Here is an 18,309-nt window from a genome sequence, read left to right as displayed (position 1 = left end):
AAACTGGGATGATTCAGCCATGGCTTACAAGTGGTTTGTTGTATTATAGCATCTTCATTCAAATTTGTTCAAAATCAATCTTTTTCTATTAAATAAGAAAGCAGGTGTCTTCAAAGTTTTTTTTAGAACTTTGATCAGTTAGGATTGTCCTTCATATCATTTACTTCAGACTTTTCCATTACTTTCCAACGAAGCCCAAACGCTGAATCTAGGAAGTGATATAAAATCTTCTAATCAAGATCAGTATCACTGGTGTCATTAAAATCATCTGCTATGGTAAATGTCACACAAAATACTAGTAACAATGTTTTCAATCATCTGATGTGTAAAGGTTATACTACCATACCTTCTCTAGACAAATTGCACTTGAAACAATGGTCCCTTCTCTTGAAATTATGGACTCCACACTAGAAGTTAAAAATTTACATCATATGATAGCAATGCCCAAAAACAATTAAATATTGTGAATATTTAGATTAACACTTAATCCTACCAGAATGCTGTTTCTCAAAGAGTGCTTTTATTTCTGACTTTGTGCCTAAAATTGATGTTTTAAGGTTATTTACATTTAAAATTAATTGAACTTAAAAATGGTTATAAGTATAGTGTTAGGTCATACCAAATAAAAGATTTCAATCACATTTTTCAAAGTCGAGATTTTTAATAAATTTAGAGTTCTAAAAATGTGTGCAAAAAAAAGAAGCTCTACACAACATAGAGGAAAGTAAATAAATTTGGTTACTGATCACAAGTTAAACTTGTCAGTCAGATATCCCCTAACCTCACCACAAAGTATCAAAGTTCATAATGGAGTGTTATCAAAAGTCTTTAAAATGAATTATGTTAAAGGATAAAATGGTATCATTACACACCTATTAGTAAAATGACTAAATATGTTCCCAGGGTATTTTCTTATCTATATCTATTGACTAGAAACTATTTTGCCTACCTTTCCACATGTCCAGTCTGTCTTGTGCAGGTTTTTCTCAGGTCCAGTTTTGGGTGTACTATAATGCATACTTATATGGAACTGGTTCTGTAGCTTAAGTCTTCCCTGTTGATAAATAAATGGTTGTCAGTAAAACGGATAGAAATACCGTACGCAACCTCCAAACAACACAGAACCCGTGCTGTGACAGTGATCCAATTGAGCCAGCAAAATGTAACACAAAATCATAAAAAAAAATTCTTTTTCTATGTTTCGTCCGTAGTATTTAGCTATGTCTGTTATTAGCTGAATGCTGTTGTTCTCTTTTAGCATATCTTAGGGTAACTTAAAATTTGCAGGGGGAAAAACAAGAAGCAACATACTTTTGTTCCTATAACTGAAGCAGTTTTAAAGATTATTTGTGTGAGGAGCATTTCCCAAGAATTATGGAGTGCTACAATATATATTGTTACTTTTAAAAAAAAATTCATTTGATATTTTGAAAATAGTATGGAATATTTTGAATGATATTAACATGATTGTATATATATATATATATATATATATATATTTTTCAGAAATGTTAAACATTCAAAAAGTAAGCAAAATGTGTAACACTTAATCCTTTTGATTTCTGACAAGTGTGGTTCTTTTTCATTCAACATTAATACACAGGTGATTTGTTTAATGATTTGATGAGTCAATATATTTAAAATGCAGCATTGGTTTTGTGTGACACATCTAAACAAAAAGAATAGACAAATGAGTGAATTTAAAATAGTAAATATAAAAATAGAATTGTTTTAAGTCAAGCTTAATCCTAGTTATCTGCTGTAACACAATCCTTAAAGTTAAAATGAAATACACTTTTCGGTCAGTTACCATTTGCCAAAAATTTATTTTACATAAAGTGTTTTCCTATATCAAGGAGAATAATATACAAAAGACTTGTTTTCTTTAAACTCTTTGAATATCATGGTGAAATGATTGGTTCTATATCTGTATATACTTTTCTACAAAAAAATGATTGAAAATTTTTGCAAACTCATTTAACTTGTAATGTATTGTAACACTCCACAAGCCAACATTGTAAACCTGGGGACCCTTTTCTTTATTTGTATATTTGATCTACATAAAATGCCCTGTGAAGCTTTAAAACAACAATCTATTATTTTTAGGAAGGTATTTATTGTTATTTACCTCTTTATTATGTATATTTTCAGTGCCTTAATGTGAAAGTTCTTGTGACCTCTTTACGTTCATTTGTAAGCAAAACCAACAAGAATCTGAGTAAAGTTTTGCTGTTGATGCATTTTGTGGTTATTTATATTACTGTCATCACACACACAAATTAAAACTAACCTCCCAAATCAAATTCCCCTCTAATTTTTTTCAAAATACCCAGACCCTAATATTTTTAGTTAACAGTCAACATTCCCATAATAATAAACCATTTTTCAAGGGGTAAATTTCCACTGTACTCAAATAAGCCTCTGTCTTCATCAAGACAGTGATACATTATTTTTTTAGAGTATGATGACACATGTGTATAATTTGTACTTTACGACAGAGCAAGGTTTTCAACCTGATTCTGATCCATCCAGCGCTGTGCATCTGCTATGCTCTGAAACTCCACAAAAGCAAACCCTCGGGAAGCACCTGTACAAAATGATTATTGGCACTCATTAGAATTCAACATCACCATTCACAATGGGGTTGGGCTTAAAATGCTTACAATACAATGCTTCACTGATAAATGACAAGACTGGTCTCTTTCCTACGTTAACAAATCATTCCATTTATTTTCTTTTTCAATTTTTTATGTGTATCTTTATTCTGTCCTAAAAGCTATACCAATGCATCTACATAAATAATTACCTTTAAATCTTGTACAGAATTACAACGCTTGTTCATCTGCTTCATGATTTACATATTAAATGAAATTTTTACCAGTGTGAACATTCTTGAAAATTCCATGTTTTTTTTTTAATTTTCTGTGTTGAAACTTAAATAATTTTTTTCTGTTTATTGACCTTTACAAAAATTTTTGCAAATGTCCATCTGGAGCACATGTTAAAAGACTTTTTAAACACAAATGCCCATCTGACAAGGCCACCTATATTTATTAATCTAGCTAGATACTTATAGAAAATATAAAGAACAGCTGAATCACATTTGAACTTTGACAAAATTATTTCCAAATTTGCCTATCAAACATGTATATTTCTCTATCCAGTGACATCACCAAAGCTTGGATTTTTTTTTATCTGAGAAATTAAAAAAAATTGCAAGATTAGGAAAGCTTAAGAAGCAGTAACCAACCAAGATTTACGGATAAACTAATCAATATTTTAAGAAGTTCCTGAATATAAAATAGACCTTCTCTTTTACTTGCTATTTTTTGTACATTCGAATCCAAATTGATGTAAAATCAAGAATTAAATTATTGTAGTAATAACACAACACTCACTGCCTCCAATAGTATATTTCTACAACCCAACGTATCGTATCATTTACCACAATATTTAACCACAGAGATGTACACACAGGTCATAAAATAATTGATTATCTGATTCTCAAATTACACTGTTCTTATAAACCCTTCTGATAAATTCACATAAAACAAACAAATCTCCTCATAGTGAAAAAAATTCTCCATATCTCATGACAGACAGCTGCTTAAAACAATATACTATCTACATTGTACTATCTTGTTTTTTTGGTCGAAAAACAATACCATAAAGGAGATCCAAAACTATCAAAACATTGTCAAATGAATAATTTACAGGTACATGAGAATCAGATATCAAATTTTACATGGCTATATGATTGTTGGTATTTATTATGTTGTTTGTGACTGTGTATGCAGCTCAGTATAATATTTTTGGTAGTTCTATAGGCAAATTTTCGTGTATTGTTTTTGAGTATTGTCATTTTCCTTCACAAGATATCTGTACCAAGTCACGATTTTCTCATGCAGGCACATATACATAGTTTTTGATCTACAGTCTGCCTTTTGAATTTTTTTTAATATGTGTTTTGTTAACGGTTAAAGACAAACTAAGTATATTCAAAATCTTGCCATTTTCAGTGAAGCAATTCTTAAATAAGTGAAATTAAAGGGCACAGAAAAATTAGACCAGTTGTTTTACAAAAGCCTCTGATGACAATCAGAACAGAATTCCTTACCAGAACTTCTCCTCATCAATCTGACATCTTTAACAGGAGCTCCAAACATCATCAATTCTCCACGTATCTGAAAAAATAATTAAAACAAAGTAAAACTACAAGCCTGGGCACACTGTTGCAATTGTAGACATTTTGTTCATTTTTAACCAAGACTTGCAATGAACCAATAATATAACAACAACTGCACTGCATCAATTTTGCAAAGGACACAAGAAAGACCAGATGTTTTAACAAAAATACAGAGGGCCAGGATGGATAATGATAAAAGCAGTCATACCAGAAAGTCAACAAGGATACTGCCTAAAATTCTGTTATAGTGTTTTTATAATGTGAAATGTTGAAATAACAAGAAACAAGTTTCTTACAACATTTTTTTTGTACAAGATTATAATATACTTTGTTCATTAATCATGATGCTATACAATTTAAATGAGATATTGTTTAGAAAAAACATGTTTAAAATAATAAGATATTTTGCAAAATAAAGAGTAAATTGTCAAAAGGATAAAAATTGCCACTTCAGAATTTACTGTCTCTATTATTTTTTAAAAGGGGATCAATACTTCACTATAGACAATAGGAACTTATATTGAAGCAGACTTTTATAAAAAAAACAAGCAACAGGAGAACTTATAAAATCTCCCTATAATTAGAATATAATCTATGCTATATTGCCTCATTTAAAAATTGTAATCTGGCAATATGCAAATATTCTAAGACAATCTGTTTCAGAAATACTGCTAGACTACAAGGAAGAATAAATGTCCACAAGACACCATGCCATTCTTACACTATCATATTTCCTTGTTCATTGTGCCACAAATGTGGGTCAAAATCATAGTTTGGCATATATTTTTTTTTAAAGTCAAACCAAAATGCTTTTGTTCATTGTTGAAGGCCCTAGTGACCTATAGCTGCCAAAATCCAATTAATTTTGAGTCTGTTGGATAGTTCTCTCATTAGCAATCATACCACATCTTCTTATATTACTGCATAAACACAGCTATCAAGCCAGTGACAATAGAGTTTTGATTGCATTTTATTCAATATTTATTCCAAAAAGATTCTAATCTTAAACTGATCAATGTATAACTTCTCTATAAAACCTACATCTGCCTCTTCTATATTTTGAGGAAGACCCCTCAACAGTATAGTATTAGTAGGTGTGTCAGTCATCCATTTTTCTCCTCCTCTATCTTCATTGCCTCTGTAGTCTCTGAAATTTTCACGATTATCTCCATCTGTGGACCCAGTCTTAAAGTATAATTTGACATTTTTACTTCCAATTAATATCATTTCTTTCAACTGGAAATAATTACTTTTACAGCTAAACATTTATATTGATCATGTTATGAACTATAGTTTTGCAATTAACAAATGATTTGACACTTAAAATCTTCTGCCTCTTTTTTTAACACTTTACTTTTAGCAGTGGGTCTGAATTATGTCAGATGATAATTTTGTGTGATCCATTACTATCATTTCAAGTTTTTGGAAAATAACCTAATATTGTTCAGGGCCTTTTATAGCTGACTATGTGGTATGGGCTTTGCTCATTGTTGAAGGCCGTACGGTGACCTGTAGCTGTTAATTTCTTTGTCATTTGGTCTCTTGTGGAGAGTTGTCTCATTGGCAATTATACCACATCTTCTTATTTTTATAATATTCTGCTCTTTTAACATGCCTAAAAGATTTGACTGACTTTTTTGTATCCTCAAAATCAATGTAATCGAGATGGCAAAAATACACAACACATTCACTTAAATGAACATGACAAAGCTTGGTTGAAATTGAAAGAAGGAGATTTTATGAAAAGGCAAATTTTTGGTCTCTACAATCGAAATTTTTTTTCAAGTAGAAGGTTAAAGTTCCCATTGAATGAACTCCACAGAGATCAATAGCTCTTGTATTTACTCCATGAGACAGTACACTTCACAAAAATTAAATGGACAAGTAAACTCCAACTGATTCTGGGGAAAAGTTTTAATTAGCTTTTCAATAACAAACAGCAACATTCAGCATCAGGAAGAACACAAAAGGTTGGAGAGGAGAAATAACATTAAATAAGGCATTTCTACTTTTGTTTCAAAAAAAATACTTCTGCCTGTACAATTCATGAGTTGTGTTCAGTATTCAGAGGAGAAATGAGATACATGTCAAGTTGTAAAAAGGTCAAAAACCAATTGCAAACAACACAAAAATAAATGGGGAATGTGTCCATGGGACACAGATGATGCCCCCGCGTGCATATCATATAAAGTTATAAAGGGACATAACTGAAGAACGGTAAAAGTGACGTTACCCAAATTTATTATTGATCTGAGTTTTGTAGTAATAAGTATCATATTTATAAAGGGACATAACTGAAGAACAGTAAAAGTGACGCCACCAAAATTCAAACTTGATCTGTGTTTTGTGGTAATAAGCATTGTGTATAAGTTTCATAACATTTGGTTGAGGCAAACTTAAGTTAAAGAACGGAAACGAAAAATTCAGCAATTTTTCTATTTGTAAAGGGGCATAACTCTAGAACAGTAAAAGTGACACCACCAAAATTCAAAACTTGATCTGTATTTTGTGGTAATAAGCATTGTGTATAAGTTTCATAACATTTTGGTTGCGGCAAACTAAAGTTAGAGAACGGAAACAATAATTCAGCATTATTTTCTATTTGTAAAGGGGCATAACTCTAGAACAGTTAAAGTGACTCCACCAAAATTCAAACTTGATCTGTGTTTTGTGGTAATAAGCAGTGTGTATAAGTTTCATAACATTTGGTTGCGACTAACTTAAGTTAGAGAACGGAAACGAAAAATTCAGCAATTCTTCCATTTGTAAAGGGGCATAACTCTAGAACAGTTAAAGTGACACCACCAAAATTCAAACTTGATCTGTATTTTGTGGTAATAAGCATTGTGTATAAGTTTCATAACATTTGGTTGAGGCAAACTAAAGATAGAGAACGGAAACAAAAAATTCAGCAATTTTTCCATTTGTAAAGGGGCATAACTCTAGAACGGTTAAAGTGACGCCACCAAAATTCAAAGTTGATCTGTGTTTTGTGGTAATTAGCATTGTGTATAAGTTTCATAACATTTGGTTGAGGCAAACTAAAGTTAGAGATGGAAAACCAACTTTGGGACGTACGGACGGACAAGGGTAAAACTTAATGCCCCCTCCGCTACGGCGGGGGCATAATAAAAACATACAACAATAACAAAGTTGGTCAACAAAGTCAGACCTAAAACATTCTAAATAAAAACAACCTATTCAATATATTAGATTAGACATTGACATACATCTTCATCATATCTTTCCTCTCTATGAGAACTCCTGTCTCTCCCACTATGGCGCCTATCTCTATCACGCCTGTCTCTATCTCGATCCCTTCTTCTTTCATGGCGGTCTTTTTCACCACTTCTTCTATCCCTTCGGTCTCGATGACGATGTCTCCGGTCTCTATCTCGTTCCCTCTCCTGTGATGTTGGTGAACCTTCTCCTTCCTGTGTTGAGTCGAGTTCTATGAATTCTTCACCAGGATTATATGGTTCTTCATATTCTCCCTCTTCTGTATTGTACTCTCCATTGTTATATGCTCCCATGAAATTTTCACTATTATAATTTTGAACTTCCATTTCTGAAAATAAAAAAACAAAAAAAAATGGTTAAATTATCGAGTTACACCTTCAATATTCTACCTGCCTACTTTTTCTTTAAAAATTCAAAATTCGTTATGCAGAAGACAACGAGAGTCTTTGAAAACATAACTAATCTAAGATTTTCACGAAATAATGTTGAAGTGATTACATTTTAACTTCTCAAATTACTTGTTTCAGTGATTTTAAAAAGTCTGTGTCTATTTTTGTGAAAATTTTTAATATTTCACAGCCAAAATCACTTGAAGAAGTGATTCTGAAATCACTTGTTTAAGTAGTACCCCTGACTGTACATTATCGATATTTATTGAATAAATTTTAATTACAAAGTTGCTTCATATATAATAGTTCAAGAAAAAACAAAAATTAAATTTTTTAAATTAATGTTTTCTTGTTTAAAGAAAAATAATCTCAAAACTGAATTGTGACTTTTTGTCCTGTGACTTTCTGTCCTACATTCGTTCAGAACATGCTCTAAATACCAGATACAGTCTACAGAGCATAAATAAGAACCAGTTTTGGGGAAAAACGGTAATTTCCAGATTTTATCTGTATCAGGAATTCCTCAATATTTTTGGTAGGTCAGATGAAGCATTGCTGTCTGTCTGACCAATTTTAAGACAGTCTTTTGTATTTTATCAAAATGGCTGTCAAAGTGTCATGGCCCAAATATGATTTCCGGATATAAATAGCAACATTTTCCCCCTTCATAGTTCAAATGAGAACTAAATACAAAGATAGTGGCCTCCAGAAATTCTACTTTTTGAAGGATATTGTTTATCCATATTATATTTCATTTTCGCTTTTCAGTCTCGCTGTTGTCATTTAATGATTTATTTACATGTATTACCCGAATGTTAGCGCCGTCTCGATCTTGATAGCAAATATCTTAAAATCCAAACATTACATTTTAATCACTGAAAATTGATATCTGTTTTTGGGTGTAAAAGCCATAAACAGGGAAAATAACGATTTATGATGATCTTCCACAACCCGCTGAACGTTGAACAACGGAAGTAATGTCAGATTTACAAATGCAGCTGTCGAAAGTCTTTAATTTCTTCTATATTAAACCAATGTGTCAACACAAAAACTTTAATAGATAGTAAATTCATAATTACTTACTAATAGAAGAATCACAAAGTCTGCTTTTAACAATATATATATAGGCATAAAATTTGATTCTCCAGTCGCAATTTCCAATTTTCCAATATGGCCGTTTCGGTTTCGTGACGCAATATAAGAATGGATATTGGGAAGATTTTATTTTGCGACAATGTGGCCATGGTGGATTTGAGTTTTTAACAGTCTATATAGGCTATGGTGTTGCTATTACATGCTCATCTGAGATTATTTCTGAATGGAAAATAAAAATAAAAAAACAAACCAAAAGACGAATTACTCCTAACGTGAGGGTACTCAAATTGCACATATTTTGACCGTTTTTTCACCTACGTTTTTTTTATGATCCAGACAAAAATTTTTATTCTGTGTTTATTTTGTATTTATTTTTATTTTATCATCAACCACTGTCGTATAGCAACAGGAGCATACCTACTACAAACCAACATAGCTAAATTCAGTAACAATAAAGAAACTGCAACATGTCCATTATGTGGTCTAGAAGAGGAAGATATGATACACATGCTCACAAGTTGCATACTGCTACATGATGTCAGAAAAACACATCTATTAAGATTAAAAAGCATCATCATTGGATACATTGGACTAAGACAATGGAATGAATTCTTTTTTGATAAACAATCAATAACACAGCTGATAGTCGATCCCAGCTATTACAGTAAAACAATGAAATCCTCATCAAATTAAGTACATATAACAAAAGCAACAAGTGAAATGTGCTATGAAATCCATCATAAAAGACTGAAATTAAAATTAGAACTGAATATTACATAAAGGTTCCCAACCAACAAACAGCAATCATTCTTCGATTTGAAAGATTCTACATTTAAACAAACAGTATAATATAGTAACTTATCCTAGATATCTTAATATTTGAATGCTGCATGAAAGTAACTGTTTTATGTTTTAACTATTCTCCACATTCATAACGTACCTGTGAGGAAACCAAATAGTGCTTTTGAAATATAATTTTATTTTATGGTGAACTGCATGAAATAAGAATAACGTTTTAACTGTACAAAATCTTATCCGAAGGAAAGAAGAATCTTGCTAGCTTTGAACATGAGCTATCTTTTAGACAATGTGCTTACTTTTATAAACATTTTAACCTTCCTGTAGCGGTATAACCAAGGATATGGACGTATATATGTTGCACATGCTTTGCACGATAGTGTTGTATATATATTAATGGATGACACTTTTTATCTTGTACATGGGGGTTGGAATTGTTCAACAAATTTTTTACATTTTAAAACCATCCGATGTATATAGTACTGTAAAAATAATCTTAAATAATACAAGTGAAAACAACTCCGTTTCTACTTGGTGTTCCTAATTGGAAGGAAATACGAAGAAGAAGAAGAAGAAGTAGAAAAAAGTAGACGTATCCTTATTTAATATAAAGTTACACCATTTTAATTTTGAATCCATATTGAATCATAGAAAAATGGGTTTGAACCGACCTCCAAACGATCCATGATTCTGTAATGAGGAGTACCCAAATTGCATCCATGCTTAAATTCACATCCTTAAAAATCGAAAAACAGATGTTTTGTTTTATTTTTTCAAATATTTAGAAAAATTGACATTAGTCCATGCTTACTATTCATTTTTTTAAGAAATGGATGCTTGTAACATATTAAATTTGCTCATTTTTAGAAGATGACTTTTTGAGAACGTCGCATGGCGACGTTTCCGTAGATTTACTTTTTCCAGTGACTGCTTCATCTGTTGATATATACTGTGAACGTTTTGTGTATATTTCAATATATTTACCTATGTTGAAAGACGTGCATAATGTCAAATAATAAAAATACAAATTGTTTAGTCTCAAAGAAAACTTGTAAGATTTCCGCAGCTGTTTTTGTTGAATAGGTGCAATTTGGGTACTCTGACGTTAATTCGGTTAACGTGAGGGTACCCAAATTGCACCTATTCAAGTTGACAGTTTTTTTCACCTACGTTTGTTTATGATCCAGACAAAAGTTTCAATTCTGTGTTTATTTTGTAAATGTATCCTTATTTACTATACAGTTCCATCAATTTAATTTTGAATCCTTATTGAATCATAGAAAAATGTTTGATCCGACCTCCAAACGACCCACGATTCTGTAAAGATGAGTACCCATGCAGATTGCATCCATGCTTAAATTCACACTGCGTAAAAATCGAATAACTGATGTTCTGTTTTATTTCTTCAAATATTCAGAACAATTTGACAATCGTCCATGCTAATATTCATTTTTTTTTAAATGGATGCCTGTAACATTTTTTAATTGCTCATTTTTAAAAGTTGACTTTTTGTTGACGTCGCATGGCGACGTACGTTTCTGGCCAACGTTTCACAAAGCCTTTTTAACTTACGATCATCGTATCATTTTACGATCCGTTTACGTGTGGTTCTACGTTCCAGTTACGTGTGTTTCACAAAGGCATCGTAAAGGATACTAAGTTGATCGCAAGTTACGCATTGTGTATCATCGTAAGTGTATGGTAAAACGGAACTCTGTAAACAGGAGGTGTGAATCGTAATTTATTTACATCGGAATATGGCACACTCTTCTTTCACAGATCGATGAGTCGAGCATGCCGATGAGAGCGGACGTGAAAATGTTTGCAGAGAGAATCCTTCAACATCATTGAAATTGTTTTGCCAAATTGGTTTCATGGATAAATATTGTTATCCTTACATCTTATATTTTATGTTTTGGATCATATTTTTTTGTTGATGAAAGTTTCTGCAGATATTTTCAGGTTTGTTTGAGACATGTGGTCAGATGGAATCCATTAGTAGTTTCCATGTGGGAAACTATCAGACCAATCTATTTGATGTCTGAGGGTTTTAGCTGTTGTTCCCCTAATGGATCGGTAGTTTCTTTCCGAGATGCTTTATCGTAGGATTTTCGGCTTTCCTCTACCAGGAATACAGCTGGGCATTTAGCAGTATGGGTTTGGAATCCAAGTATGTCCTTTCCGGTTTCTCGTTCGTTGCCTTGGCATTTGTGCGGCATCCGGGGTGACCTTATCCTTTATTTTGTATATAATTGCTTTTATATTTTGAATTTTTATATTTTTGAGGACGAGCGAATCAGGTGAGTGGGTGTGTTCGTATGTTTTTCATTTGTAGACGAAACACAAGCCTTGTATCTTTGATGGGTTACTTCCTTTGATATTCAATAATACTTTTTTTCTTTGTATCGGAAATTTGAAATAATGGGAGAGTGACGAGACGTGTTTATATCTGATCAAAGGATTAAACGAATTTTTTAACAATTATTTGATAATGTCTAAAGTTATTATAGTACTACAATTTTAGAGGAGATATGATTGATTGATTGCTGTTTTCTGAACGTACAGTGGCAAATATTTCATGCAGGTTTATGACCAAGAGAAGAATTTTCAAACAAGAAATAAGAAGTTGTCGTTGAAAAAGAATTAAAAAAAAGTCCAATAAAAATAAACAAAACCAGTGTATATAATGTGCGAATCCTGAAATACCATTTTCACTGTATCCGTTATGAATTTCTAATGTAGAATGATAAATAAACAGACGACAAATTCATGACTTTTGAATAGAATAAGAAATAAGATATTAAGTGTACTGTTTTTATAAATTCATGATATGGGTATGAGATGCGGACGGGTTTTCATCGCGCCTACAGCCATCCAGGTGTAAAATTGATACACAAATAGATAAATATTAAGAATAGTTCACGAACAGAGCGTGCAAGAGATTTAAAAGCAGCAGTTAAGTTTCATTTGCAGAAAAATGTACCTTTTAACATAATAATTAATTAAAACAGGTTTTGATATTCAGCTTGTTGATATTGAATTAAATTCCACTATGCTGTTTTCGTTATGCGATTCATGTTTACTGTCGAATAATGATACTAGACTTTCGTTTTCACTGTAGGGGCGATTCATTTCTATTGTACATGCGATGCATATTTCACGGAATGAAATTAATTAATTTTCATCACATAACGTCTTAATTCAGCCGACTCTCTAACAAAATTTATGAAGTCAGAAGGATTGATTAAATGTGACCCGCCACGACATTTCCAGGCTTATGGAGGTAGAACATCATTGTGAGAAAAACGCCGTTAACTATATGTGACTAGCCACTTCCAGGCTTATGAGGGTACATTGTCTAAAATTTGCTTTTTGTATATTTATCTAAGAACATTCTGAAGCAAAAAAAACTCTGTCATGTTATTATGACCATTTTTTTGTAATAACAATGAAACGAGTCATTTCGAATACCGACATGATAATGAGACTGTTCGATGACGAATTTTTCATTATCGAAGACACTAATTTATAAAATACAAAATTATTGTATTTTATTGGCGCTTACAGAGGAGGGAGGACAGCCTTAGGTGCTGTGTGCAAATTTTTGTAGGTCACGTGGTACGATTTTAGCGTCCCTCGACAATTTTGAATCTGGAAAAGATCGATTTGTTCATGTTTTTATATCAAATATACTCTCTTGCACTCGCAGAAAATATAGAAAGTTTTTAAATAAAAAGATAAATCAATGATAGAAGATCACTTTATATGAAATATTTTCATTATGTTTTTTATCTTTAAAGTAAATTCTATCAATAAAGAAATGCACTGTAATGGCGGGAAATTTTATTCGATCTCTGCGAAATCACGAGACACAGATTTCTGTAAATTTTACAAATGTCAGCACGTGAAAATCATTCAAATTTATGTCAATCAAAGAACACTATTCGAACAATCTAAATCTTCTTAAGTCTCCAGCCGTTGCTTCGTAATAAGTCGCTAAAATAGGATTTCCGGTAAGTAAAATATCAAAAATATTTGTCAAATCCGCGAGTAATTATGTTATTTTAGGCATATAAACTCTTAGGTATTTTAATTATTTTGAAAACAAAATGAAAATTTTGTCTTTTGAATAACCATCATGAAAAAATATAGTTTTGTTCATAATTGAATCGTGCATTATTTGTGTATTGGATTGCTTAATTGCCTTCTCTCTAATGTTATCTCTGTTTTGTTTACTGACAAATGACGACATAATGCAATATTTAAAATTTAGTATTTTACAAAACTTTGTCCCGATTAAAAACTTAAAACCGACTGAATAAATTGAGAATTCAGTGATTATCGATGTCGAAATTAGCCCTTAGTAATAAACAGTCAGTTTGGGTATAAATATGTTTATTGTCAAGAAATATCTAACAAAATTGTTTATTATGTATGTGCAAAGTATATGTATATTGCATGATCAGCCCTTCTGTATTTACTTGTTTTTTTAATTGATTCAACAAATTTCGCTTGTCCAGGTGTCATTAACGGTGATGTCCACACCACGAGTAGTTTGATATAAATGACACAATACCACCGCGACCGATCGATAATATAAGACAAATCTGCGTGCCGTGTGCAGAGTGTCGTCCCTCCTCTATGGCGCTTAGTAATCTTCAACAGCGTATTTGAATAAAAATTTCAAACGAATTAAATTTACAACATTACAAACAGTTCTTAGCTCTATTTTAGAAAATGTAATTTAAACTTGTTAAAATGAAGTTAGTATAAAATTTGTCAAAGAAAGCTTTTAGAATTCCTTTTTTTTTATTTGTCTTTTAACTTAGATTTATCAGAGACATATCAGTAATAACAAAATGATTCATTTGAACAATTTTGTACAGTTTTTGAGACTAAGGATATTGTGATGTATCTTATTTAAAACAAAATAGAATAATGCTCATATATGTCTCTGGATTTATGATGTATGTCTCTATACATAGTATGCGACGCGTAGCAGTTTATTAGTAGTTGTTCTCATATATGCATTTGATACGGTGCATTTATTATGGATATATTTTAGACTCCATTTATGAAAATCTATAGAGCAGAGAATTTTGATTGTTTGTATCAATTTAAAATGTAGATTCAAATATTTATATGTCGTTGATACAGACAAAAAAATCTATCATGTCAAAATCATGATACAACAGGAAATTTTCATATGCACGGTCTGAACACAAGAATTTACAGAATAAGCCTATTTCTTACTGAATAGAGAAAAAAAGGCCAAAAGAATTACAGAATACAGAAATGTACCCCCCCCTTTTTCCCCCTAATCCAGACCCTCATATATCATTGTGACGGATAGTTTTGTTTGTTCTATTTAACTGTTTTTATTTTCGAAAAGAATATTTGTACAAGGTGTTGTTAATAAATGTAACAGACAATATATACCATGCCCTCTCAGCCGACGTCGTAATTTCATTTTTAATGAAAGAAAGTATTTTCAAAAAAGCTTCTCTCCCTGTGCAATATGATTTATTAAACTCATTAGGCAGAGCAATTTTTATGACTACTTGCATAATTGTTTAATCGTATTAAATTCTGTATCAAATTTATATTAATAATAAAAGTTTCCTATCTTTAATATTGAAAACGGGTTAAAATTATTTACTTGCATTAATATTGATATAAAAACATCCTTTTCGTTTTTTTGTGTTTTTTTGTAGATTTAAGAAAAAAAGCAACTCTGTTACACTAAAACAATTGACTAATTAAAATTGTCACATGGTGTCTTCTTATGTCGTCTTCAGTTTCATATTTGTAAGATCCATAATCCATTACAATTTAAAACAACAATTTATTGGTAAGGGCTGGAAGACTGATACTCGAGGACGGATAACATTGCTTTGATTTTTTTTTGGGGGGGTATGACATTTTTTTTCTCACTACCAATGAATGTTAAATATATTTTAATAATCTCCAAAACAATTGATTGATAGGCAAAATTTTTATATTTTGTTGGACAGTTGGGCTATCAAGGATAATATATAGTTCAGGTGATCGAATTTTTATTCTATCAGATTTCAGAATTCTCTTAAATCTACTTTTTACGATTTACTACCGGTACTTTAATTAGATTGCAGTACTAGTACCTCATATTACAAACCAAATACATGTATGATCAAATATACCTAATGTCATCTTATCTACTGCTTATTATCCCAGGTATCCAAATTATTACTAAGAAATTAAAATAGTTTTTCCCCGTGTTTTGTTTTAATCAGATATTAATCAAAATTGATAAATGGTATCATTTATGCAGTACAGTGACAGATTCAGGGGTGAGGGGTCACGGGGTAGTGTCGTCATACATATGTCGTTGATACAGACAAAAAGATCTATCATGTCAAAATCATGATACAACAGGAAATTTTCATATGCACGATCTGAACACAAGAATTTACAGAATAAGCATATTTCTTACTGAATAGAGAAAAATGGCCAAAAGAATTACAGAATACAGAAATGTAAAACCCCCCACCCCCTTTCCCCCCCCTAATCCAGACCCTCATATATCATTGTGACGGATAGTTTTGTTTGTTCTATTTAACTGTTTTTATTTTCGAAAAGAATATTTGTACAAGGTGTTGTTAATAAATGTAACGGACAATATATACCATGCCCTCTCAGCCGACGTCGTAATTTCATTTTTAATAGACAATAGACAATAGACAATACTTTATTATTAAACCTCAGACACATAGGTGTACAAGAGGACATCATATATACACGTATACACATTTTTATACTCAATACATTTACACTACACATAATAATGCATGCATGCATGGTAAAATACAGCAAAATGTCAATTTACAAATTACCATAACATTCAACTCAAAAAAGAAAAATATAAATCATAAGTATCGTGTAAGTATTTTTAAAAATATTGCTAAGTTTTTGTAAAGTTCTACATGACAAAATGTTAGAAGCTGTTTTAATTTGTACTCCGTTGGATTTGCAGTATAAAATCCTGGTATATATTTATTTCTAAGCAGTTTTATTTCCTGTTTTTGACATTTGAATAGATAATGAAATTCATCTCCTATATCCCGTTTCCACAGAGATGACAAATTCGCTCATTTTTTGGTATTCTAGACCATCTTCCCGTTTCTACAGGAAATTTTAAATTTGAGCATCTGAATTTTGCTATATAAATCCTGTCACACAGCTTCAACTTTATTAAATAGGTTTCCAAACGAAATTCCTGTTTGTAATGTGAATAAAATGCACCTCTTGAAGAGTTATTCATTTGGGAAAACCAATGTTGGATAAGTTGGTCATTCAGTTTTTGTGAAATAAAGTTCTTTAAACCCAGTTTATCCAATGGAAGTTGATTTTGCCAAATAAAACCAATTCCATTTTCGTCAAATTTGGATTTAACGTACGCATTAATTTATACATCACCATTTTACGTTTAACAATAGTTTCCAAAGGGAATCTTCCGAGTTCCCCATACACCATATAATTTGTGTACTGCTTCTTAATTTCAAAAAATATTTTTGCAAAATTGAAGGTGTATTTTCTCAATGCTATCTTTACTTTCAAATCCCCATACCTCTGAAGCATATATAATAAAACAGGACTAACCAATGAGTCAAAAAGTTTAAGCTGCAAATCGACGGGAATACATATATTTTTTTTATTTTTCGGTATAGAGCATACAAAGACTTCTGTGCCTGATCAAGAAGTTTTTTCGTGCAGTACAAAAGCTACCATTGTAATTAAAAAGTATACCAAGGTAGCAGTATGAATCAACTATTTCAATGTTTTCTCCATATATCATAAAATTCCGATTTCTTTTTACTTTCTTTTTACTAAAAATCACTGCTTTAGTTTTGCTTGTGTTAATCTTTAGTTTCCATTTTTTACAATATTCTTCAAAACATACAAGGGTTTTTTGTAATCCTTCCGCACTTTCAGACAATAGCGCAGTATCATCTGCGTACAGTATAATAAACAATTTAACATACATTTGTAATGATTCCAAGCACAGATTTGAAATATTATCTAGACTTTCTATATTATTTTCCACAAAATAACTTTCTAAATCATTTAGGAACAAAGAAAATAAAAAAGGTGATAAATTTTCACCTTGTTTTACTCCTGTGCGAGATATAAAAAATTCGGAAAATTCATTTCCTTTCTTGACACATGTTTTTATATTTTGATACATATTATAGATCACATTAAATAGTTTACCTTTAATGTTTGATTTTTGCATTTTTTGCCACAATCCCGATCTCCATACAGTGTCAAAAGCGCTTTTAAAGTCTATAAAAGTGCAAAATAGCTTCTAACCAAATGAAAAATATATAGTAATTAAAGAATACAATACAAATATATTATCAACAGTAGAGAATCCTCTACGAAAACCTGCTTGTGATTTTGAAATCAGCTCTACGTGATCTGCATAATTATTTAACCTGTAATTCAACATAGCAGAAAAGGTTTTACTAAAGCATGAATTTAATGTGATTCCTCTGTACATTTCGGGATCGGATCTTGATCCTTTATTTTTAAATATAGTTATCATGATTCCATTAGACCAAC

At 31.2% G+C, this 18,309-nt stretch overlaps 1 protein-coding gene across 2 annotated transcripts in view; it reads right to left on the bottom strand.

Annotated features, from left to right (window-relative positions):
- LOC127730368 (RNA-binding protein 5-like) overlaps positions 1-9,000 on the bottom strand; it is a 35,505-nt gene extending 26,505 nt beyond the window's left edge. For both annotated transcript variants that reach the window (XM_052238749.1, XM_052238751.1), the window contains exons 1-7: positions 8,899-9,000; positions 7,417-7,754; positions 5,228-5,371; positions 4,118-4,184; positions 2,514-2,587; positions 950-1,054; positions 347-407 (exon numbers count right to left, since the gene is read on the bottom strand). In XM_052238749.1, coding sequence (XP_052094709.1) covers positions 347-407; positions 950-1,054; positions 2,514-2,587; positions 4,118-4,184; positions 5,228-5,371; positions 7,417-7,752 — 787 coding nt within the window. In that variant the 5' untranslated portion in view covers positions 7,753-7,754; positions 8,899-9,000. The remainder of the gene's footprint in view (positions 1-346; positions 408-949; positions 1,055-2,513; positions 2,588-4,117; positions 4,185-5,227; positions 5,372-7,416; positions 7,755-8,898) is intronic.
- Positions 9,001-18,309: the final 9,309 nt, after the last annotated feature.

The sequence above is a fragment of the Mytilus californianus genome, unplaced genomic scaffold (genome assembly GCF_021869535.1).
Source record: "Mytilus californianus isolate M0D057914Y unplaced genomic scaffold, xbMytCali1.0.p SCAF_1, whole genome shotgun sequence".
Classification (NCBI taxonomy): Eukaryota; Metazoa; Mollusca; class Bivalvia; order Mytilida; family Mytilidae; genus Mytilus; species Mytilus californianus.
This window is presented reverse-complemented; position numbering and strand designations above follow the sequence as displayed.